General features: G+C 38.3%; 1 protein-coding gene across 1 annotated transcript in view; it reads left to right on the forward strand.

The window, feature by feature from the left end:
- The first annotated feature begins 3,452 nt into the window (after positions 1-3,452).
- LOC148429683 (3',5'-cyclic-AMP phosphodiesterase 4D-like) overlaps positions 3,453-26,480 on the forward strand; it is a 44,227-nt gene continuing 21,199 nt past the window's right edge. The window contains exons 1-4 of the mRNA XM_088431151.1: positions 3,453-3,631; positions 4,202-4,323; positions 4,869-5,141; positions 22,083-22,187. Coding sequence (XP_088287277.1) covers positions 22,143-22,187 — 45 coding nt within the window. The 5' untranslated portion in view covers positions 3,453-3,631; positions 4,202-4,323; positions 4,869-5,141; positions 22,083-22,142. The remainder of the gene's footprint in view (positions 3,632-4,201; positions 4,324-4,868; positions 5,142-22,082; positions 22,188-26,480) is intronic.

Raw genomic sequence — 26,480 nt, forward strand, 5'->3', positions numbered from 1 at the left:
GACTGTGATATAGAAGGCATATACATTGTTTTGTCCTGGTGTTTGAGTGCAATTGATAAAACTCAGGCCCAAGCACTTCAATTTAGGGAATGCTAAATGGGGGGGATCGTTTTGAATCCTAATCCCTCACCAGAATACATTTGAATGTACAATTCAACAGTTAGTCAGACGTTTTAGTTACAATATGAACAATTATATTCATGTAATTCCCTGTCATAGCTGACTGGTTGATAGGATAGTATGAAAAAAAAAAATGGCCATTCACAGAGGCAGAAGATGTGACTAAATAACTGCATTTTGCCCTTAACCCTTAAGGACTGAGTTAGGGGGGAAGAGTGTCCTATTTTGGTCTATAGGCATGAAAGGGTCTGCAAGCCCATTTGAAACTAAGCTCTCTCTCATACCTTTTGTTCATTTTAAGCATACTACTTCCAAACTCTTTGTCATTAGCTGTTCTTGTAATTAACTGACTGAATTGCTGCTTTTATTAACATTTTAATGTCATTTCTTTTCATTGTTTTCTTTTTTTCTCGAATTACTGTCCTCTTCCTCATCCTTCTGAACTTTAGTCAAATTCTGATCTCACTGTTTGTGAGAGTGAACCACATTTCTAACAATAGGCTCTTTCAAGCTTGGTGGAGGTAATATCTAAATGGTCTGTAGTCTTATTGCTTCTCATTTGAAGTACTACAAATCCACACCGATGCACAATTTGGACCGAGGGTGTTTTTGTCGCTTTTACTTTAACTTTGCAGCGCACCATGTCTTCACGCCTTACCCTACAGAGAACATCTCTCCCTTTTTTTTTTATTCTTGTGATGACAGTTGCCAACAGCTTTGTCGTAACCCAACTTTACCGTGCACAGCACTGGAACAAATTTGATTTTCACAGGTTCTTATCTGCCTTGGAGCAGTGTCTCACATTGTCCCAAAAGTCGACTTATTGATAGCTGTTTTGTCATCCATAGCGCGGTTCCTGACTGAGACTGAATAACCTCCATATGATAATATTTGTTCCCCTCTGGTTTGACAAACCCATTCATTCCTCATGCTACAATAAGTCCTAGCGTTCACTCACTGGGTGTTTATTATAATGCGAAGAGTCAAAAGCAGTGAGCCTTTGCATAGTATTAGCATAACCCTTCCACTCCTATGAGTTTTATGAGGCTCCCAGCAGGCCTGCTCGCTTTGCTGATTCCATGTCTGCATTCCTGTTTGCCTCACTTCCCTCAGGGCCTCGTCCGTACTCTCTTTGGACAGTATCCCCTCTGCCTTTTTATTCCTTTTGGAAAACAGGATGTACCGGTGGGATAGCCAGCCAAATGAAGGCTCATCTTACTGGTAAGCAAAGTGTCTATGAGGGAACAGCTCCAAATTCAACTAAAATACAGTATACATGGAGGAATGAAATTCGCCATTGGACTCAAAATGGATATGACAGTCCTTCTAAACATTCTTCATAAACAGCTCATTCATATGAGTTTTCAATATGTTAAATGGTTCTATTTTTCCATGCAGTGCGTACAGATACAGTGGAACCTTGTCATAAAAGTCCAGTTTGTTGTTGGACCGAGCCTCCGGATCGGGTCCCCCACAAACCACTGTGATTATTATTTTTTTGTACTTTTTCAATGCAGAGAACCCAAAAGTATCAGCTAAATTGTGCCAGCCAAGAATTTTGACTGATCTCAAGAGACCTGTGGGACATTTTACATTTTTTGTGTGTTTTACCAGAAAAACCTGCTTTAGACACCCCCCCCCCCCCCCCACACACACACACACACACACACACACCCACACACACATAACAAAATCCTTGTGAAAGTAATCTTTTCACAAGCAAATAAAACAGTGACTGTGATACTTGTTTTATGACTGCTCGCAACATGTGGACAATTGGTTCTTCATGAAAAGCAACAAAAATAACACGAAAAGAGTCTTTTATATCAAAATAATTGAAGTGCCGGTACAGCTAGAATTACCCCATTTATGAACGTGAAAAAATCAATCCTTTATTGCAGAAACAGGTCCATACAAAATAAAACAAAACACTTCCACAAACGATAGACCATAACAATTGATGAAAGATACAAGGGCGTACGCATCAAAATAAAATTTAAACAAAGTATTGCACCAATGCTGTCTAACCTTAGAGGTAAATCCATAACAACTTTTCACTGGGCTGACCAGGGCTTCTATTACACGATTATTGGTTTTGTCTAGTCAACGAATAAAGCTAAAAATCAGCTGTCTAAGTTGCGCATCAAATGCTGGCGCTCATTTAGTTCCAAACAACTGACTGGCTCTATGCCATCACGAAACACGGAGAAGAAGCCTTAGTGCATCATTGTAAGCAAACCTAAAGCCTTTGTAAACTCGACTTCTTATAGTTGGACCGCAATTGAGCAGTATGCAGTGGTGTAACATAAGCTAGGACTATTTGATAAATCAAATGTTGGGAAGATTATGTTCCCATCATCGATGTGTTGTTGTTTTTTTTTTTTTTTTTTTTTACTATCATTCCACTGTTGTTGTTGTGTGTGTGTTTTTAGAATTACATATACGTATATAATTTCATGATTTATGCACATCACATCTTTAGCATTTGTTGCAAACCAGCCTTCTATGGGCTATCATGGACCAGGTCATCAGCATAATTAAATTGATTTACTGTATTAATGTATTTTTCACAAGACAACTTGTACCACATCCATTCAATTGAAATTGGTAGGTCATCCATGGAGACATGAAATAAAATGGGAGAAGTCTTCCTCCTTGCCCTACACCGTTTGTAACACTAAAAGGAGATGATAAAACCTTCATCTCATTTGACCTGAACTTTTTGATTGTCATATCAAAACACTAAAATTCTTACTAAATATTTGAGGACACCTCTCCATAGCAATTTCAAAAACAGTTTATCATGATTAATTCTATCAAAAGCCTTAGTTGCACTAGTAAAACATGGAAAAACAGATGTATTAAGACTTGTATACATAGATAGAATCCCTTTATGTGATTAGATACAGGGGGCAGTACCATGTTTTCACATGAAGTCAAACTGGTTATAAGAGGAAAGGAGAAATATTTCCAACTTTGCAAGCAGCATTCCCTTTAGTACCTTCATTCCCAAAATATAGGACACACCGTCTCCCAGCAGAAAGGCCGTGGGTTCAATCCCCCGACCATCAAGACCGTGTCTAAGTGTCCTTGAGCAAGACACTGAACCCCCAGTTGCTGCTGATGCTGCGTCATCAGTAGGTAAATGACTAGTTATTGTGAAGCGCTTTAAGTACCTAATGTAGAAAAGCGCTATATAAGTGAAAGTCCATTTACTTTAATGTTGAATAGATTTTTTTTCCACAGTGCCATCTGCTGGATTTTTTGTATCACTGCTACACTCGCCCCAAGTGCCAAGTCACAATTGACCAGAGTGTATTCAATGAACAGATTAAGGCCATGCTCCTGAACGACAGATACTATTTTCCGGTATGTTGTTTGGTGCAGACGAGCAATAGCTGGCTGATGGCTCACAGTGAGTGAAATGCCGTAGGCTTAACATGTTCCAGCCATGTAAGGAGGAAGGCAGACGGACTAATTTGATATGATGAATAGTGACACTTTTCCATAGGTGAGTGTTTTTTTCTTGGGGTGTTTTTGTGGCATAGGGCAAATCAAACACACAACGTGCTCTTACGAAATTTGACATACAGTATTCAACATGTTCACTTGTAATTCACAGGAAAGACAAAGGAGCACAAGTTGTCTCGACAAACAACCATTTGAAGACAAATATTGATCTTGTCTTATAACGGCCCGACCTCCCTGTCCTTATTTGGTGTAATTTCTAAAGAAATATGGCACCGCTTTTGATGTGAAAAAAGTGAAGCTGCCTCATTTGGTCCGATTCAACGTAAAAGCTAATCACCTTTGTCTTGTCACGATTCGATCCGCTCCACAGCGGCCAAGAGTGTAATACAATTTCCGGAGATTTTAAAAAGCAATAGGAGAATTTTGTTGTCCGCCAATTTTCCTAGTCGCTGCATGGAAGAACATGAGATGAGATCACATACAAATAATAACGCACGCAACCCTGAAACTTTTTCTGATCAGATCCTTTCATTCTCTGGGGAACAAATTAGATGAATAATGTTCATGTTTGTGGGTCTAATTTTTTTGTTTTGTTTTCTTTTGTGAACAGATGTATCGTATGGATGAGCTGGGACACATCATCACTGACGTTCTTTCCTGAGCTTATTGTGTGTCTTTCAACATCAGACAGTGTATTCTCCTTCAGGCAAATTAGCCGGGGATCAATTCCAGGCATGTGTCCCATCAGCATTCACACACTATTCAGACCTTCTGATCCAAATCCGTCGAGAGGCTCTCTCTGCAGCCTCTTCGCTGGACTTGATGGCTTCCTCCTTGCAGCTCTTAAGATTCCAAAAGGAGTTTCCAAAATGTTCATGTTTTCTATTGAAAATGGCTGAAAAAGTTTAGTATTCATTTAACATAAGACTCTCAGTTGAAGTTGTAGCTCTGATATGCTTTTCACTTCCAATACATTTAACTAACTCTTCTACTAAGATAACCCCTCCTACATTTCTCTTCCCATCTAACCCTAACCCAAAACCTAACCTATACCATGTCTCCAGGTTTGAGGACCACCGAGTTAAATTATGGGCTGGCATTACAGCTCTAATACTTTTATAATGGTGACTGCTTGGCCCTGGAACCAACTGATAAAATAATTGTACTTATGCAAACAAAAATTCAGTAGATTGTGTTCAACATTAATCACCACTTCTTCTGTTTTCCTCCAATCAAATCAGCTTTTTGTCTTATTACCTCATGCTTGCTCCGTACAGTTTGTTCCACTCTCCAACGCGAGGAGGGAGGCGGAGGCCCGTCTGTGAGAGCCGCGCGATTGGTCGACGATGGAGAGCAGGAAACACTGTGACGTCGTTGGCCCGTGCGGCTGGCAGCTCGCTGAGGAGCGTTCCCTTCTTCCTTCCATCATGAGAGTGCTTGAGCTGGCAGCAGGAGTAGGAGCACAGTTGTGATGATGCATGCGTGTTTGTTTTGGTTCTAGCTGACTGGGACTGCCAGAGAGGGGAGACACCACGCAAGGAGCAATATATGTAAGTTTCTCTATTGATAATCAGAATTGCTGTGATGTTGAGAACAGTACATAGAGTATTCATGCAGTGAGAGCTCTTTCCCACATTCCATATGATAAAGTATTACATTAGAATCCGGTGAGCCTATGTGCTCTGAGGGATGTGAAAAGGTAGCAGGAGGATTGTGCTGCAAACTGCAATGCCTCACTTTGACTTGAAGAGCTCAAGGACTTCACCCCCCTCGCAGAAATCTTCTCTGGTGTGACTTTCAGGGGTCGCATCCCAAATAGTCCCTCAGATGCTCCTAAACTACAAACAAAAGAAATTACACTACTTTTCATTCTATGTTATGTATTGCCAAAATAGTCATGTCATGTACTGTAAAGAATAGGCACTTTGTACATTTTCTTGGAATTTTGGCAAACCTGAAGTGACCAATTTTGACCGGGGGAGTCTCAGACAGATGGAAAGGGAATCCAAAAAAGGTGTTCATTTTTCAATGTGTGCGTGCCTGCGTTGTAATCATGGTTAGAGCATGGGTGTGTTTCCATGTGTCACACTTTCCCTGGTTTCACTGCGACATCGAGTTGAGACAAATTGCTTAACAGACTTTCAGAGTTCCTTGGTGGGACTTGTAGCTTGCTTTCCCTTCATCGCCTCAAGCATTATTTGAAAGCTAAAAAACACAAAGAAACAAAAAATCACACACATAAGTGGCAAGCAAATGACAGAAAACCATCTGTCATATTGAGCTAATGTTGCAGTCGGCAACTTTTTTGTTGTGGCTTCTTGTCAATCCACACAAATTGTTACAGATATAAATACCGTCTTAATGATATGAGACTCTTCACTCAGTAATTGGAGAATCATAACCAGAGCACACAATTTTGCTTCACATTTCATTTTCCTTCTCTTAACACCAGATATCTATTTCAGATAACGTCAAAAACTGTCAAAAGAAAAACCCAAGACACCCAAGTCAGTGGGTTTAATACTGTTTGAAATGAGCCCTTGTGAGGATCTATTCTGACATGATGTCTTATGACAGTACCATGGCCGCGATTTGTACATTTATGGCATCTGTCCTCTTTGTTTATCGCTCGTGCTCATATTTCAGCTGACTTTCAGCCAATCGCGCCGCACATTCTCTCAGTGACAAACTACCATTCCCACTCATATTTGCATATATGCACACTCTAAAGGCTGCAATAAAATTTAAGCTACGTGTTTTGGGGACAAAACATGCAAACACCCAGAGCGTCATGTGATCTCAGCCACATGCAAATAAGCATCCTTATGCCGCATTTTACATCCATGTCAAGGAATTACACACACGCAGCACACTGAGTCCTTTGTTTCACCTGCTCGTGATTGTCACCTGACGTCATAGAATCAATGGTATAATCATGGAAACATGGGAGGTGGGGGGTATTTATCTCGCATCTTTAATGTCTCGGCAGTCAAGCATCTATTGTGCAGAGCAAGTCACAATTGGACTTGGTAATAAGTAGGCGCGCTGGCTTGGCAAAATTTTGTTTTCACGTCATAACAGCGTGTGACGAGATGTCGCATTATAGCAGCTGTTTGTTTCTATAAACCACTTTGGGTAGGATGCATTTCTCTCTTGCTGTCTAATGTGCTTATTTTTCTACAACAAGATCCTATGCAGACCTAACCATGGACCTTTAGCGCTTTATGGACCAGCCTGTCCAGTACTGAGCCTTTTTGTGCTTTTACGGCTACTGTCAGACTTGCTCATTTTCGGCAATGAAGAAGCTAGACGACATATCAGAGAAGTGCTGTGATGTAGCGTCCTTTGCCAGTGCCTAGTGTGATTCTGGACCTGGAGAGCTCATTGTATCTAATGAGTCCAATACTGAGGCTTCTTTTACCAAGTAGTTCTTTCTTGGGTGGTACAGTGACAGAGCCCGATGACACCTGTATAAATGCTCGGATGGAAAGACACGAGTGTGAGGTTTCACACTTCTCCTGCCGCTGGTGTGTTGAAAGTGATTTTTTTTTTTCTTATGTAATGCCAGACCACCAGCTGAATGCGCAATTCACGTTAGCATGAACTTCAAGTCCATGGCTAGGCCCAACTTTGTTGATGAATTTAATCGAATGGCAATGACATGTGCGGGCCCTCAAGGGTCAGTCCTTGAACCCTTTTTGGGGTCCTGAATGCATTTAAGAAATCCCGATTGAATATAAACCCAGTCAGGGTCTGATCATTGGTGGCAAGAGTCAATTAGTGGTGCTCAGAGTTCACATGGTGATGCAGCATTTTCCTCATGCTGCACGGAAATGCAATGAAATGCCAACAGAAGTGAGTGATGTCAATCCAGAGTGTAAATCCTTTTAAAAGCAGGGTATTTATTTATTTACCTACTTATTTATTTATGTATCTTATTTTTGTAACTTTGGCAAACTCTTTTGTTTTATCTGCTTGGCTGGTGTTTTTAAATTTGACAGACTTGGCAAATTTTTAGATGTGGTGTCTTTGCTTGCGTGAAGGAGTTTGAGTTTCTTTGTTTATGAAATGTGTAAAATAGTTAAAGCCGCCTTGACCACACAACAAATTATTTTTGACCTTAAATATCAACCGCCATGATTATTTTGTCTGCTCAGAACATTTTCCAGGTGATCAGGGAGAAAATACAGTAGTCACTCTAAATGCACACCCCAAGAAAGTCCGTGAGAGGCATTCGATAATCAGGACTTTTTTGACTGATGGGAAAGTGTGAAAATACTCAAACTATTTGCTTATGTGCTTACACTGCCTTGGGCGAATTTTCGCGATGACAGAATTACTCAAGTTCATAAATGAGTTTCTCTCTTTCGGATTGAACGGGGAAAAGCTCTTTCAAAGCAACAGCTAGCGGCCACACTTTCCGAGCGATGCCCGGAGATGAAAAGCAGCCGTGTACGTCACGTCTGCTCGTCTCCCACTCAGTTCAACCACTTTGATCCGGAACACGTGGATATGTGTAAATGTTTATCTGACTTCAGCGTATTCCAGATGGTCCTCCTTTCTGAGAGGAGCCCCTTTGAAAAGCCATGCTGAGAGATGCTCTGTGGCGCTTTACAGAGGGTAAAGTTCAGGGGATACATTACAGAAAAAGAGGAGGAATGGGGGCGGTTGGCCTGGGTGCCAACAAAGTTAAATGTCACATATTTCCCTGAGCTACTCTTGCCATTTTATAACGGAGACTTAATGGAATATTATATAAGGTGCTTATTAAAGCATATTCATGACAGTAATAATAAGGCCGTGTTTGTTTTTCCTAGTGAGGCGAGTATCCAATAGTGCTACCATACACACACATATTACAAATGGTTATGAACCTTTTAATTGAATTTTTAGTTCCCATAACCATCACTAAGCAAGTATTCGTGCTATTTACGGCCATTCTATAAGGCCACAGTTATATTTATTGTTTCTTTAAACAAATCGCTTTATCGTATCATGTTATGGATGTTCCTTGCAATTCAGATGTTGGCGGATAACTTCATGATCATATCCTAGTGATGAATGCCGCACAGTTTTCTCTGAAATCCGGAGACTTGTGTGACTTTTGAACCTATAATGGAGAGTTCTCACTTGACTTCCATAAAAGGCAGCAGTGTACCTACACAGGTCAAAACTTGAAATATTAGCTTACGCACTGGCGGGCCTCTTTCTGTTGCAGTGCTATTGCACAGTTAAGTGGAACTTCCCTGGTTGAACACAAACCTGATTTCTAAGAAAGAAATAATGAAAAAAGGGACAATACTTTCCTTCTATCTGTGTTACAACCCTAGTTACAAGCGCTAATACCAGTATTAATACAACTCCATATTGTTCCCATGCTAATTCTCAATTCATTCAGCACCCTGCTCTATATATTCTACACGTAGTATATATTGTACTTAGTTATGCGGGAAAGATGAAACAGTCTATTAAAAGAAAGTAGAACAGTGAAACATTGATCATGCTGACATCAAAGCTGCTGTCGACCACGGCTCTCAAGCCAAGCATGAAAAGAGCTGCAACGATTAGGCCACAGCTCTCAAGCCAAATACGAACAGAGCTGCAATGATTAGGCCACAACTTATCAATCATTAAATTATTTGATAACTTTTGCAAGTCACATAATTTACTTTAAAATTGTCCAAATTCTTGGTCATTCAGCTTCAAAACAGTAAGTTACCTCATATTTCTATTGTCCGCGATATAAGGAGACTTATTACCTTAGTGTTGAATCAAAGTAAACAAATTCCAAACGTTTGCATTTTATTTGTAAAAATAAAGAAATAAATAATCATTTTTTTAAACTTTTCTCTGACGTTATAATGTAACAGGCAACAGAATCTTAATTAACTTAAGGTATATTACACCGTCAAGTACTGTTTATCTATAAAGGGATGATGTATTTGTTTTTATCGGATTCATACATTGACAAAATGATAGACGGATAAATCGATTGGGAAAATAATCGTTGTCTTCACCGGGTCCCTCCTTTTAAAGGCACATGTATGTTTCCTGACAAAACACTACATACACTACATTTTACCCATATGTTAGAAAAAAAAAAACTTTCAATAATTTTAGGTGTGCTTGTATCTATTCTTATGTGTTAGAGGAAAGTAAAACTGTGGAAAAAAAAATGTGCTCCATCATTTGTGTTTTCAATGCAATTCACATGGCCCTGTACTGTATGGGAAACGGTTACATAGACAGAATGAGTAGGACGGTCAAAGAAAATGCAAAACAGACAATAATGTTTTTATTTTTCATTCAGCTGAGGTGTAGTAAGGTCATCATGGCTGACAGCAGTTGGAACTTTAGTCTTCCACTGTACAGTGTATACGCCATGGATGAGTGGTCATGAATGTGGCATGTGGCTAAAGGTCCCCAGGTTGTAGTCTGACATCTTAAATTGGTTTGACGTTGTGTAAACTCGCAAACTGATGATGATAGAGGATGCGCATGTGTGCAAGTGTGTATGACGACACGATGTGACGCGGGACATGACCTCCGAGGGACATGAGTGAGTGGAGGAAGCAGAGAAGAAGAGAGAAGCAGCTGTGTTCCCGAGTTCATCTTGTGTTTTCCTTTCTCCTTGTCAGCCTGGACGTCCTGCCATTGTGTTTGTTTGCCTGCCTCAAAAAAACAAAAGTACCCAGCAAAAGGTTAAAAACACTATGACCACAGACACTGCGGGATTTGGAAATGGAAAGAGGGGGTGGGTGTAGCGGGGCGGTAAAGGGATGGGGTTGGATTTATGATATCTCATGAGAATTATGCGATCTGCTGCAGAGTACATCCGGAAGCTTGTTAAACAACTTTTGTTTTTTATTCCAGAACCCTGGAAAAATTTTCCATTACAACTGTTGACATTTGGGCTGCCGGAATAGTGCAATGTCAGTCTCCTCTATGGCCTTCGCTAATGAAATTCCCAAGGATCCCAACTCCTTTAAAGGGACAGTGTGTAAGATTTTGACCATGTTTCATTAAAAAGGAATGAATTAAATGATTGTAAATGTCAAAAACTTGCAAATGAATGTGTTCTTAATGATCAAAAGTATGTTTTAAATATAATCATAGGTCTAGTTATCATTAAATTATATTACACGGAGGGTGGCACTTGTTTGTTATAGCTACGGACAATGGTAAATGCAGCACCTCCTGCTGTCCATAATGGAAAAATGGGCTAAATCTTACACACTATCCATTTGAAAGAAAAAATAGCTATTGTAGCCATACCTGTGTGTGAATTTATAAAACATCAAATCCAATATTATATAAAAAAAACAAAAAACAGTCAAAAGTTTAGAAACACACTCTAACTAAGTACCTTTCCCCCTATATTTAACTAAACTATTGCCGAAGTGAGTGGTACTAAAATCTGTGACATTAAAAAGAAATATTGATGGAGTTATTTGATGAGCAAAAATATTCAAAACAGAGTATGCTTTATTATTGAGATTTCTCAAAATAGGCACCTTTTTAACCCAGAAAGCAGCTTCTCACATCTTGGTATTTTCTCAGTCAACCTTATGATGTGGCTAATGCTTTAAGACCTGCAGTGACTTTCAGTACACTGCTGTGCTTTTTCAAAACTAGAAAGCTTGAATGTCTCGACATCTTAATGTGTTTGAGGCCATTATACTTGTACTAATGCCAAATCTTTGACTATACATATGAGCAATAAGCTAATTAATCAATGAAAAAACTCGAGACAAGTGCAAAGAGGAAAAAAAAAATGCTTTAAGGTATGAATAAAAACAAAGCAACATTAAATACATAGACAAATATTCGATTAAAAAAGATAAACATTCTGAAAATACATGTGATGTGTTTTGACAAAACCAAGTGTACGTCGCAGGTATAAGTTTTGAATAATTGACAAAAATGCAAATTTTGGACAGAGATGTCAATTTTTGGATTTCTTTACAACCTCTTTAAGGTTTCAACTTTGATTTTCACAGCAGCCAAGAGGTGCAAATCAGTGTATGAAAATATGAGATTAGTAAACAATACGCACTGTTGCAAAGGCCTTTTTATCCGTCAAGCTAGCTAAGGCATCCTTGTAAATCTGCCTCCAAATGATCCAGAGTTCCTCGTCTCAAACGTAATTTCACAAAAAGATGAATATAAAGCATTATAGAGGCATAATGCAGAAAGCCGCGCCTGTCCGGTTTTGCTTCTGTCATAAGTTTTACGAAGCTTCGATGCTGAGAATGAGCGTTCAACAGATGTCCCCAAACATTTTTGAAAGTAGAACTTTTTTTGGCACATTTCAGAGAATCATGACAACACTAGCTAGCTGAAATATGATTGGATAAAAGGTTTTTTATTTATTTTTTTAAATATATAGCACGGTAAGCTCTATGAAGAAACTCCCACATTAAAGCAAGTTGTGTTACAAAGGTGTTCATTTGTTTACATGAGAGCAGTCCCCCTCAGTCCCACCAAAAAAAAAAAAGGAAAAGTTTTGAAATGCCTTTTGTGTCATGTACTCTTAATACTGTAATGTAAATAATAATAATGATATCTTTCTTGTGATGCTGATGACACCTCACGTAGCCCTACATCATTGGCAAACCAGTCTGCAACACGATAGAGCTAAAATCACAAATTTCCACCTTTGTTTAAGAGGGCTTAAATGTAAATCCTTTTTCCTCAGCTACTGATCACTATATGGACATTTGAAAGATAAATGTGCCAAAACCTCAAACGTGTTTTTCCTCAAAACTAGGCATTCAACTTGGCAACATTCAAATTGCTGTAACGTTGCCTGTTTACGAGTATCCACATATGCATTTATCATTCTGGAGGTCATTGAGTGTAGGATTAGAATATATAACTGTCTCAATTTTGATTCTCTGAGACACACATCACAAATCCATAAAATACATACATTAACCAATAGAACCCTGCCACCCCACTTTGCAGAAAAAAACATGCAAAAGAATAAATACCACACATACATGAATGAAAATATAAACACAAACACACTGATAAGTACACAAATAAAGAGATATTTTAGTCAATCACAAAGGAAATTCAGAAGTTCCAGCAAACTCCTCAATTAAAGCAACACATGTAAAGCAGCCAAGCCAATTCATTAATAACATTACAAATATGAAATATATGAATAGCAGCGAGTGAAATGTGATTCAAAGATCCACAATAAAGTGCATGGTGAGATAAATGAACACAAACACATAAACTAAACCACTAGACAAACCCGCAGATAAATGAATCAACAAATAAATACATCATACAAATGCAATATTAAACCTATAACTCATCATAACTCAATGTAGATATTGTGATTAATATTTAATATTCATAGAACATAAATAATTTACTTAGCTTACTGAGGTGAACGATAGCCACGGGTACAACATCCATCTGTCCATCTATCCATTTTCATTAGCCGCCATTCTCACTTGATGTATGTATGTTTTAGGCCCAGGCGGAGAACCTCAATGAATAAACACATTGTTAAACAAATAGCTGTCTGACAGCATGAATCAAAACCAAGCACTATTATCTTTGTAAGGGCAGAATTTTCCAACATTCTGCAGTTGCAGAGGACGTTATTCATTTGCATTGTCATGGTTACAGTTCCGAGCAAATGTGGCAATTGAAAGCATTGAAAATGCACAAATGACGTCCGCCTTCAGGCATTGGCATTCATGTTAGGCTCACTTCATCTCGTATTTGGCCGCAGTACGGTGCACATGTTGTAGTGACTCATACTCAAGCCCCCATACAAGCAAAAATCCGCTCTTATGTTGCGTTGCAGTCATTCACAGTTTTGTTCTGGACAGTGAAGACATGTGGAAATGTCTTACAGTTCTCTAGCGACCTCTGTCGGCCGGATAATGTAGTCGAAGTTTAACCAGGAATAAAGGCCCACCACTCACTGTCGCCCCGATGTTAAATTATAGTTTGACAAATACAACAACTTACAATGCAATCAAATATGTTATTTAAAAAAAAAACACAAACATTTAAACTGACAGAGCCAAACAAGTAAATTGACCAGCAGGGACTGAGGTGGGCCATTGTCCATTCTTGTAAAGGCACAGTGTGTAAGATTTAGACAATTTTTCATTAAAAAGTAACAAAATGAATGATTGTAAATTTTAAAAACTTGCAAATGAATGTGTTCTTAACGACTAACAGTATGCTTTAAATATAATCATAGGTGTTGTTATCATTAAATGATATTACATGGGGGTGTGGCACTTCTCCGGAGGCGGCCGTGTTTGTTATAGCGATGGACAATGGTAAATGCAGCACTTGCAGCGTCTCCTGCTGTCCGTAATGAAAAACGGTCTACATCTTACATACGATCCCTTTAAAATCTAAGGTCACACATTCTGAAATCTGGATTTTTCAACTCCTCCAAGCGTAAACCTTGTTTAAAATTGTACTCCTAAAAGCTACTCTTAGGTTTAATACTGTACTCCGTTTCAAATCCCTTTATCTGTGTTTAAAACCATACTTTAAACCCGAACTTAACTTTAAATCAAGTTCACATTCTGACAGTTGGATTTTTCATCTCAGGGGCCATACCCAGACCTGAATTTTTTTTCTCAAATTTGAACCACTGTAAGAAATCGTAAAGTTTGCTTGGAAGCTAATCGCTCATTTGAACCCCAAACCTAAATAACTTTGAAAGCCTATACTCGCTTTAATAAGCAAAAAACAATTGCAAAATACATCCTGTCAATGATCAGGATGGTTGATGGAGGATGATTGGTCGTGTCGACGAAAGTAACCTGGATAACATGCTGGATATTGGCCCTCGAGGACTGTGTTTGGACATCATTTGCCCTATTGTGATTGACAGGTGATGCTAGGTGGCATATGACAACGTGGGATGAACCGATTTGGGGAGACTGTTTTTTTTAGGAGAATGAAACTGAACGGCCTACTACTGAATTTAATATTCTTTTAATAACTTTATCATATATTTTCCTGAAATATTTACAAAAAATACTTACATCGAACATCATTTCAGTAATGATTAATGGAGATAGTGACCAACAAATGTTGAAAACACGTGATGTGACATGGAATATACCAACACGGCTATACGTGCAACTTTTGCGACATACTGTCAATGACACTTGTAGACATTTATTTTGGCGTTCAGCTACTGCTATTCCATATTTGCACTCTATATTATCCCCTTCTTTTTTGTAAATCCTACTAAAGGTTAAGCTACCAATTAAAAGAGGACATTATACTGCTCTCCAACTCACTGTTCCATTCCTATGTAAGATGTAAAAAGAATCATGGGTTTCCATTGCAAAATGTGGAACTCCTGTATGTTATTTGCATGTGTGAAAATGGGTGAGGAGGAATTGGGAAAAGGTATATTCACATTGCTCTCACCATTTTGAGGCAGTGTCTGTCCAAAAGGTTTCTATAGTGAAGTTGTATGTTGTCCCAGGGCTTGCTCCCAAATGTCAAAAACATGTATTTCAGCTTTGAGGACTACATTGTCCTTAAGGATTGGTTGTTTGTTGATACTCCTTCCCAAAATGTTGTCATCCCACTTTAGAGTTGTGTTTTAGTCTTTACTAAGAAGGAGCAAATGTTATTTTAATAACAATGCCTTAGCTTTAATTTCACACAGTTTCCTCTTGACTCCCCCCTATGATGACCCAATTTCACAGCACAGAAACCAAACAATAATATGAAGTGCTTGAGTCCCACTTGACGCAGGGAGGCAAGACGAAAAACTCTTGGGAGGGGTTTGCATGCTGATTTACATTTCAAGTAAATATATTTCATGCTTCTGCCCAATTGCTGTGAAATTGTTTCGAGGTGTGACAAAGGCCAGGTCGCATGTCAACAGATGAATGGCAATAGAAATCCAGGCTGAAATCCAGATATCATACTGTACTAATCCCACCTGCCCCGAGTGACATCTATTGTTTCCAACAGTGTGTGTGTGTGCGTGTGTGTGTGTGTGTGATTGCATTACATCAGCTGCCAGCACCTCGATGCTTTGATTGCAGCTGATTTACGTGGGGAGAGGCAGCGGGTGTGCAAAGGACAGGACAAGGTCGTACTAAACCAGCCGCTGAGGATTTGATCCTCCCCGCATAAAACATCATCCCAGTGAGCTTTTCATTCATCTCTTCTATTTATACTTTTTATTTTTATACTGGCATGTTGAGTGAGCGTAGCACCACTTGGAGGAGCCACCGCTGCATTGGATTCTGGAAGGTGGTGTTTATTTATTTTTTTGGTGTGGTTTACTGCTTCTCACCAGGACGTTTTTTTTTTTTTTTTTTTATCATTTTAGCCAGATTCAATGAAGGTTGGAGTAAAATGGGATCGTATTTGAGAATGGTTTATTTACCAGTTTTGCCTATCAAACATACAATTCTGCCACTCACGTTGTAACAAATCTGTTCTAGAAATGTAGAAAAACATGGAAAAAACATTTTGGTTTGAATTTAGATTTTATTTATCACGTAGGAAATATTCATTTCATTCCTGAGTCAAGTTGTCACCATCTAAGCCATTATATGCTCAAGAGGGACGTTTCAATCAACAGTTTAACATACTTCACAGTATTGATTTAAAAAAAAATGCAGCAGCAAATAATTACTAATAAAAACAGCAAATTGTATCATGCCTTTAGGAGGGACTACACAGTTCTAATTGTCATGCAAGTGTAAAAATAAGTCAACCACTTCATTTGAAAATGTAAAAATTGCTGGCCACTATTATAGGCCTTACGATGAAGAGAAAAAATAGGTTTCCAACATCAGTCGCTCCCCCTTTGCCTATAAAAACAAATAGCAATTATACTTTTCAAATTTCGGCGGAAAATGACAAAAAATGACACTTAAGACACTTGTTGTGATGAGGTAATGTGTAAAGGAAGTTTAACTTTTTTTCCTGTCAATGTTTTGGTTTTCGTTCATGCATTTCCAGTTCTGGCCGAACATTTCCATTTCAGTGCATCCCTGACCAAGTTTTGTCCCCTCAGGATTGGTTCTATTTGTCCTAATATTTTTGTAACCCAAGCATTACCCTGCATTAACTTCCACTGAAGCAATAGTTCATAGTTTACATTTGTCAAATTGTTTCCTCTAGGCCTGCGACCCGTTAGTGTTAGCGGAGTCCATGTTTTGTTTGACTTGTTGTGTTTTTCCTGAAAGTTTTGATTCAACTTTAAATGAATTTGCATGCTTGGGAGCACATACCAAGTTTCAAAAATGTCAATAAATTACAGTTTTTTCAAACAAATGGGAACTGTGTCTTTAGCACGTGTCTTGGTCCAGCAAGACTAATCTAGAGATTGCCTTAAACAGGGCTCCACTTTTGCAGGTGATAACTTTCCTGTTGGCTTATTCGTGGCAAAAATTAGTCCTTTACAAAAAAAAAAAAAATCAGCATCAGTAGAAAAAAAAAAGTCCATTTATATATTTCTGTGTAATAATCTGACAAAAATATGACCACTTTGCAAACACTGACTGTTCTTTTGTAAACTAGCTCCACTCTGTTCTTGGTTCATGGCGCGCACTGCATACCTGCAGTGAAGAAGACTGCAAGATTCAAAGTCTTGATAAAACTTATTTGGTCCACCTTAGTAAAAATGTGATACATTTTGTACATATCTTCATTTTAGATGACAAAGATTAGAACCTGGGAGGTTAAGCTTTTCACAAAAAAGTGTCAAAACAAATCGCTTTCCAGTGTAGTGTCATCCCTTTATGATTGTCAACAGAACTGTATTATATTGAGCATCCAGAACATGTTATATGGTTGCCAGGAAATCCAACATGGAATGATAAATGTCACCCATCAAAGAGGTTGAGCAAGATGGATGATACAATTGGCTGAACTTCAACGTAAGCCCTCGATACTTGTGCAGATGCAGCCTCGCAAAAGCTCTTTTTGACAGGTGCTCCATTCTAGTAAATACGAATCTAAGCTAGGCTGTTTGTGACTGTAATGCACAAGCGCCCACGGACTTTTTTACAAATGGAACAAAAAAACCCTCTTGATTAATATGGCGAATGTGCCGCTCTGCCTTCAAAGGGAATAAAAGCTTCAACAAGATCATCTCTACTGATTGGACAGCCATAATAAAAGGCTGAGTTACTTTCGGGGATTATTCAATAAGCAGGCTCAACGTAAGAAAAGAAAAAGAGACGTTTCGCACAAAAAACGGAAATTCAGAAGGCCAGTTAGACAGCCGTGACCTTCCCTGCTCTGGGTAGGCCCTTGAATTCTAAATGTCTAAATACTTTTTTTTTTTCCTCCTTAATGCGATGAACTGTCCCTGAACTTTTACTGTGGCGTAGTTTAACAGAGGACATATCAGTGGAGTAAAAGGCCTTTCACCGACAGCATCATTTTGGTGAAGATTTTGGTGAACTTTGAATTCATCCAAAACATCCATATAGTTTCTATGAAATTGGACCTCATTAGAATACAGCTGAAATGAATGCTAACATTCAACTTGCTATCATCTGAAATGGTGAAACTGAAAGGTGCTTTGGAATTCATCCATAATGTCCTAAAAATTAAGTTTCAGGGTCCAGCTTGCACACTTCACATACAAGTTGCAAAATGTCAACCCCTGAGAATCTCTATATGGATGGACTTTGCCTAATTCACATCCCGCAGATACAATATTTATCATAATGTTGTGTTTAGACCCCAAAGAACATATTATTGTAAAAAAAAAAAAAAAATGTGGACTTGACTTCCCCTCAAGTCAAAATATCACCGCAACCACAAACTGCAAGTTGCTGGAACATGGATCATTTTTGGAATAAAAGTTACTTGTCATAGAAATCTGCCCAAGCAGCCTGCGACATGGGTGGGACCATATCATAATGTGCTGAGGGAGAAGAATGTGGCACCACACCATGTTCTTTATTTGTTTCACAATTTTTGGTTCTTTTTCCAATTAATCCTTTACTGGGCACAGCGGCCACTTTCGGACGATAAACAGGCAAAAACCGTCTTTATTAGGTCCACCTTTTTTTAAATCCTGGTATAGACAGGTTTCGGTGCGTGAGGTCTTCAAGGAAAAAACAAACTAAGAACAAACACATCAGCGAGGGCCGCATCCATCGTCTACCTTAAACATTGTGGACAACTTGCTTGCTGGTCTTTTGCTCACTGACAGGCAAGGAACTTGCCGTGAGGGACGAGCAGCCTTTCAAAAACTAAAGGAACAGCCACACTTCAAGCTCAGGCAGAAATCAACCCCCTGTGATTGCGCCACGGGCACATGCTCTACTCCCACTGATCTATCACACACCCGAGAAGCACACAGATAAGAGTAGTTCCCCACTAAAGCTTGCACTCCCTGGTTACAACATTAGGATCCCAAAACGAGCGCCGCCTTTCAAAAAAATAACAAAGCTCACGTTTGATTGCAAGGTAACAAGGAGGTCATCGCTATTTTCTGGGGCATTCCAGAAGTACACGATATTTGGGCTACAGGGTTAATTAAGTCTTGAAAATGAAAATTGTCTACATATTCATCAACAATAGGTAATATACTGTCAAAAGCATGATCAATCATACATGTTTTTATTTCATGGTTTAACATTTGACTGAAACCCTTGCTCTCTAATCATAGGAACATGGTTGGAGGTAGCACTTTACTCTGAGGAGTAAAAGCGTCCTCTCAGGAGTGGAAGCTAGCTCTTTATGTAAATATTACTTCTGACCAGGCAGACAAACTTACTTTTGTAATTATATAAAGAAAAACAAATGCCTCATTGTGATCATATGCATAACAAGGTTGCATGCGATAGTGTGAAACAATCGATCATGGCTAGCTATGTTGTAGAAAATATGACAAAAAGAGGAGAGGACATATCTTTTCTACCCATTTTTTGGAAATCTATTAAATTATTTCAAGTGCAGCGTATCATGTGATTCACTGCTAAACTATTGGCGACAACATCACATTTCTAAATATGCATTCATAATGCTAGTAATTTAAAACCCTGTTTCATTTGGAAACCATCTTAAAACTTACCCAGAGTTTTTTCATCAGCTCACTGCCTCTTGTTGATACTCTTGTTTATGCCGCTAGCACCACTCCTATTCCGCTTCTGATTGGTCAATCACCATGCCTAAAGTTAACCAGCGAGTATCAGTCAATTCAGAGAGAGGGCAAGGTGGGTCGCGGCTTCACCTTCTTGAGGGAAAATAGGCCATTGTGTAGTTGGATATTACTGTAAGGTGTGCTTTGGGGGAGGTCAGAAGCAGGTATATGCAATGTTTACTCTCAATAAAGTAGGTAAATGTTGCCAACACGACAACACTGGGTGTCACATACTATTCGAGCACAAACCTCCTCTTGGTTCATTCGTTTAATTTTCCGTCTGCAATGTTTTGGATGGTATTCTTTCAGGATTGAAGTTTTGAGCTTTGCAGAAAAAAAAACAAAACCTATTTCAACTTGCCAACTTGCATCAAAGCCATTACCTTAATTTGATCCTACTAATGCTGTAATTACACCTTTTTGACTGCTCAACCGATAAAAAAATGAACAATCCAATTTAGCTCTGGGCACTGTCGTACTATGTATGTATTATATTTCTTTATGACTTGAAGACTTTAAATATAAATGTGTATTTTGACAGCACAGCAGTGCATGACTAGATTAAGTTTGGGTGCCAGGAAGGAACCATGCTTTAGCATCGCTACTCAGCAATACATAACTTTCAATTTTCTTGCTGCTCTCAGCCTTCTTTTTCACATGGAGCCTACAGTGAGGATGCATGAGCAGACTGTGCTAATCGAGATATTTTGTACTCCAAAATGTGTCTCAATGCGGTTTTATTAACCAAGGTGAATATGAATCATAGTGTGACTTTTTTTTTTTTTTTTAGGGTTTTAAGGCCTACCTTGAATTGAGAGTGAAAAATAGCTGAGCTGCAAAGTTATTTTTGTGAGCGACTTATTATGCAACAAATGCAAAACGTCAGCGCTTTCAGGAAAGGATGTTCATTAGCATCTCTCGGAATTGACATGCTGTGCTGGGGGCTCCAAAGAAGAGAGACGTTGACTGAAATGTAGGAATTAGTTTTCATGCTCTACTCTTGACAAACTCAAAGGGCTGTGCTTGCTGAGCAATATCTAGGTTACTTTATTTTGCTTTCAAGAGCGGTAAAATATTCAAAATAGATCTCATGAGTTGCAAAATGAAAGCACGAAAAAAATCCATTCTAAACTGAGATTAAGCACAAAGTTTTTATTTCATTTCATCTCTTTTTTTTCATTCTGTTAACATTATCCAACTTTATTCCCCCTCATTTTACAAAATTATTGTCATAACAGTCTGACTTCATTTCTTAATGTTACCATGTTTTTTTTCTTTCACAAAATTTTCAGACTTGTATAACATTATGAACCAACTCATCGCAAATAACTTCATTTTCTTAATACATGTACTTTTTTCCTTTGATATTGAGTTTATTTCTGCAATGTCCTGACTTCATTCTCATAACATTGCACCATTTAGTGGAATATTGACATATTGTGTGCTAAATCCTTTGTAGTGTGTTACAACAATCTGTTCTTTAAATATTGTACATATGTGCTTTTTAAACTTACATAGCTTGTGTGATCTCCGTCTCTTTCATCCTTTCTCAAGTCTGCAGTAATTGCTACCTGGGCTATCACTCCTCATTTATTTACTGAAGAAGGTCTTGTTCATTAAGCGCACGTCACTGTTGCTGACAGGGTCGAGAGGGATTTTCCTCACATATGGCTCGTGTTGCAAATGGAAAGTGAGAAAGAGGAGGCTGCTATTATTTACTTGTTGTTGGGTAAAGGTATTATTCGGGGACGTGTGTATCTGTCCCAACTGTACAGAGAGGAAAAAATTGCCCTCTGACTTGTTGATATAAACAAGAAAAGATGTGATCAGTATGCAGAGACGCAAATAGACTGTGTGGGCATACTTCAATCAAGTAACCTTGCAGTTAAATTTGCCTTTCCGCGTTAGTTCTGAGCATTTTTTTCTGGCATACACCGCAAATGATGTTTTCCACTTGGTACGGGACATTCAGTTCAGCTCTGTCAGAAAATAACAGTAAAAAGAAAGGGAGGCAGGTGTATGCTGGGGAATATTAGGCCAGGTAAACATAACAGGGTTGTGTAACTCTGGCTTTTAATTCACTGACCTTTACCTTTTACAGCCTAATGCATTCTAATAGGCCAGTGGATCCCTTATGACCCCCCCCCCCCCCCCCCCCCCCCCCCCCCCCACACACACACACACACACACACGCACACACACTTACAAGGTTGTCAAGGAGACCAGAGCACCATGGTGCTCTTATGAGATTAGCAAAAATTCTTGATGTGGTTTTTAATTTTTGTTTGTGTACAGATGCCAGTATTACATCTTGTCAAGCCTTTTGCTAAACACACACATTATGTTCTTCTTTTTGCCTCACCAGCACCCTACCTGATTAATTTTGTGAGTCAGCCCCACCTTGCCTTTGGAGGTTGTGCGCACCATGCAAAAAAATGACGTGTCCATGGATGACGCTCAGCAAGACAGCGTGAGTAAAACAAACCCCGATACATTTTTATGCCCCTTCTATTAGAATCATTACTCATTTTTTATTTGCTAATCTTCATAGAAAAAAAAACATCTTTAATTAGACCATTGTACAAGGGTAATGTAGGTAACTGTACAGTTATTGCAGGGCTAAAATTAATCATTGTTATGGCCTTATAATTAAATGAAAGTACCAAAGTTCTGCAATTAGTTGCACAGTTGTGGATGTGCTTCTTTTAACTGATATTAAACAACACTACCAACAAGTTCTAATTCATGTCAAGTGAAACTGAAGTTTAGAACATAAACAATGTTGTGAAAGAGTTGGCTTGGTTGAAACATGGTCACGCAAGATAGTGTGAAGCGAACACGTCTTCTGGAACTCTGAGTTGCTGGTAATTGCTCATACAGTCAATTTGGCTGCTCCCTTGATAAAGTTAATTTTCATATCTTGTTTGTCATAAACGTACTGAGAATTTTTAATCTTTTTCACATGGGCAAGTTTGCCCCATATTCTGGTACAGCAATTTCCTGTGAAATGACAATGTATCTTGTTCTACCTTTTTTTTTATTATACATGCTTTGTTTTCATTCAATCTTATTTTGTATCATATAATCTCTAAATTTTATAGCTTGCTTCAAAGTTTCTGTTGTCCACATGCTGTTTTTGTGGAAAGCGGCACGTTCCTTACAAATCTAAACCTAATAAATAAAAAACAAGGCATTTTTTTTGGTCTCCTTTTGATATCGTGTTGTGCAAAGTAGACTGAGGAAATATGATGATTCTTTGCACATCAATAAATTGAGGCAAAACAAAAAGAAAATTTGTTTTGGGGTTGCTCCCAAAGAACCATTTTTGCCTAATTTCATCTGTTGAGATCTTGAACGTCTTTAGATTTTAAAGAGTTCAAATCTCAGTGTCCTTACCTGCTGTTGGAATTTAGTCTCTTAATCAAATCTCTTAAATATCCCTAACCCTTTGCCCAGGTTGCTACAAACATTTGTGAGATGAATGTAGCAAAACTTTAAATGTTTTTCTCAAAATTGGGGATTTGAACTTGGCCATATTCAAATTGCTGAAACTTTGTCAGTGTTTGAGCGACCACCATGTAGTATATATCATTTAAGGGGACTTTTGTTTAAAATAAGAATATATCAATAACCCAATTTTCCTTTTTGCCATGGTCAGACCAATTGATTGGTTAATGTAACCCATATCAGTTTAACCAACTAGACTGCGAAAAAAAAAAATCCTGTTTTTGAGTGTATTTGAATCAATAAATCATTTTAAAATTTTATTTTATAAATTATTTTAAAACATTGTGAAAGACCTTATTATTGGAAAGCAACCATTTTTACATTGTAAAACTAAAGGTGGATACTTGTTGGTTACTACAAGTAATATTGACTTGGATTAAGTGATATTGTGTAAAGTGAATGCAGCACAGTACTGTCCAAAGTCCACTTAGATTGCTAAGTAACCTGTTATCTCTGGCTGAATTTGTAAGTTTCAAAGAAATTTGCGGTCTCTTCTATAGCTGTCTTTTTCATGATAACAGATATTTTGAAATGTTCTATATTAGTCCTGGTTGCTGCTTAGTTGAAGTTTCAACTCCCTCTTTGTGTTTGATTGCGGTTAAGAGACCGACTGTCACTTCATGACCTCAAGTTACTTCTTCGTGAGCCACAGCTTTTTTGTGCAAACATTGTTACGGGTCATTTTCATACTGGAAGACCGATCTCCAGTGTTCTTTCTGAGGAAATAATGTTTTTAACCAAGATTTGCCACGACGTGGTTCCGTTCATCGGCCGATCAACGTGGTGATGTTGCCCTGTGCACTCTTCAGAAAAACAGCCTGGAAACATAATGTTAGCTTTTCCGCTTATGTCAGAGCCGTGTTTTGAGCTATCTATCAGTCACTGCGGGCTGTCTGGATTTAATAGACGTTTCTTAGAAGTCCTTATAACTGCTGGACAGGTTGGAGCAGCCGTGTTTAACTGGCGCTGCAGCTCGGATTGACCCGCTGCACTGGTTCTGGCCTTTTCCTCTCAGGCATGAACAAGAAGTTCGATTTTTCTTGATAAGCTGTCGACTCCAACGTGGAAGTCTTCCAAATGGGCTGACACGAGGAAGGAAAAGCATTGGGTACGCAGATGGCACATTTCTCTCTGTGGGGAAAAAAGGGAAAAACAGTCTGATGTACAAATACTGTATAAATGGAAGATTTAAGTATTTTCCATTTCAAGTCAGACACTCAAGTCTGACACATGACTTTGAAAGAAAGAGTCACACGGAAGGATACGATTGTAATGTTAAAATGACAATTACGGTTGGGTTATGATGATTCATTGAGTTTGGGAATTTGGAGTGATGAGCAGTGTTGTTTGTGCAAAAAATACCTTTTGGAGCTACGCTTGAAAAATTGAACCATGATTTCATCAGACTACAGATATTTTTACGCGTGTTTGGAAGTCCTTTTAGTGGCATTAGGCCTTGGCTTTGAGACTCCTGGTACTCTGCATTTCAGCCATGTTGCCATTGGTGCCCAATGATAGTAACTTTTGTTTTTTCCCCGGAGCAATAGAAAAACTGATCCACAGCGCATTTTTTATTACAACACACACCAAAAATTATTGTTTTCAAACTGCCACAGAGCTGTTTTTACTGCCACTGCTGTATTGTATGGTTTTGATATTTTGAAAAAGTCAAACTTGGAGGTGTGCACCATGCAATATTGATGAATTTATTAAACTTAGTTCAGTGGAAATATATCTGCTCAAAATAGTCCATTCACATTTCAAGGTTGTCTACTCTGTGGTTCATTAAAACCAAACAACTGTGACTGTCTTTTGTTTTCTTTCCAATAAATAATTTATCTCCAATAAAAAAAAAACAACAACACATTTAGTTGTGGTATAAAGTAAATGTACCCAATTTGATGGAGAGTTCTCAGGGCCCCTAGAAATATTTGTTAATAATAAGGTGTTATATAACATGTTGTTTCATGTAGTACTTATGACAATCAAAAAAGTTATTGTCAGTGAAAAAAAAAACAACAATAGTAAGTATGAGTTCTTTATGGTTTTGTTTTGCCTCAGAGACAAGCAAGCAGAATTGCATGCGGCTTCTTTACATCAAAAAGATTTAACTGAGGGACTTCAGAGACCTGATTAGAATGCTTGGGCTCCTATTTTCTAAGCACGTCCAATTGATAGGCGCCCCGGAGGTGGTCCCCAAACACAGGGTAGGGTCGATACAGAACCTCCACTGGCCTGCCAATGACCTGACGTTCTGTATGTTTGAAGTAGAGCCCTCTCAACAGTTAAAAAGTTCTTCAATGTGTTCAACAACTAGTCATTATTTAGAACATTGGACAAAGTGCAGAGGCCACTCCAGTTAATACAAGCCATTAATTTTCAGGAAAAATAATTAGCCTAGGCTGGAATTTCTGGGTCAAAGTTTTACTAACTGATATTACAAGGATGAATCTTTACTGAAGTGTTGGAACGGCAAAAAATATAATAATTATAATAATTCCATTGGTTTGGAAAGGCAAAAAATAAAAAAAACAAAGGACCTGCTCATTATCGCAAATATATAAGGTGACAGAGGACCTTATATACAGTATTTGGGATAATGAGCAGGTCCTTTGTTTTTTATTTTTTGCCTTTCCAAACCAATGGAATTATTTTGGAAACAGGCTTCCTAATATTCACAAATGGATAGCACATGGCTAGAGTAATACAATCTTAGAATGTTAATTTTTTTTGCCATTCCGTAGAAAGATGCAAACTAATTGATTAGGAGCACCTTCAGTATGCAGCACAATAATGACTCAAAATACACTGCTTTAAAAATGTGCAATAAATAAAAGGTCACGTCAATACTTAGACTTAAACCCTATAGAGCATGATTTTACCTACGTACCTAGCTATAAATGGAATAACCCCTCCAAAACAGACGAAAAAAAAGTTTGAGGCCATGGTAAAAGCATGCAGAGCCTCAAAAAAGTATTCAAAGAAATTATGTTAAAAAAATTGTCAAATGTAATGTAAGTTTTATTACATTAATAAAGCACATTTTTAATTCATATTTCTAGTTTATCTTTGAATAGCAAACCTATTGTTTTCATTTTACAGCAAAATCACTGTTTTTGTTCTTTTGAAGGCTAGTGTGAATGTTTACCATAGCCGAAAGATGCAGAAAAAAGTTCTACATCACAGGTGTGAACATTTTATGTGGCCCGCGAAATGCTGATTTGACTTCAAGTTTCTGGCTTAAGTACCATACTTG

Source organism: Hippichthys cyanospilos, chromosome 1 (assembly GCF_059441005.1).
Source record: "Hippichthys cyanospilos isolate Australia breed blue-spotted pipefish chromosome 1, RoL_Hcya_1.0, whole genome shotgun sequence".
Lineage (NCBI taxonomy): Eukaryota > Metazoa > Chordata > Actinopteri > Syngnathiformes > Syngnathidae > Hippichthys > Hippichthys cyanospilos.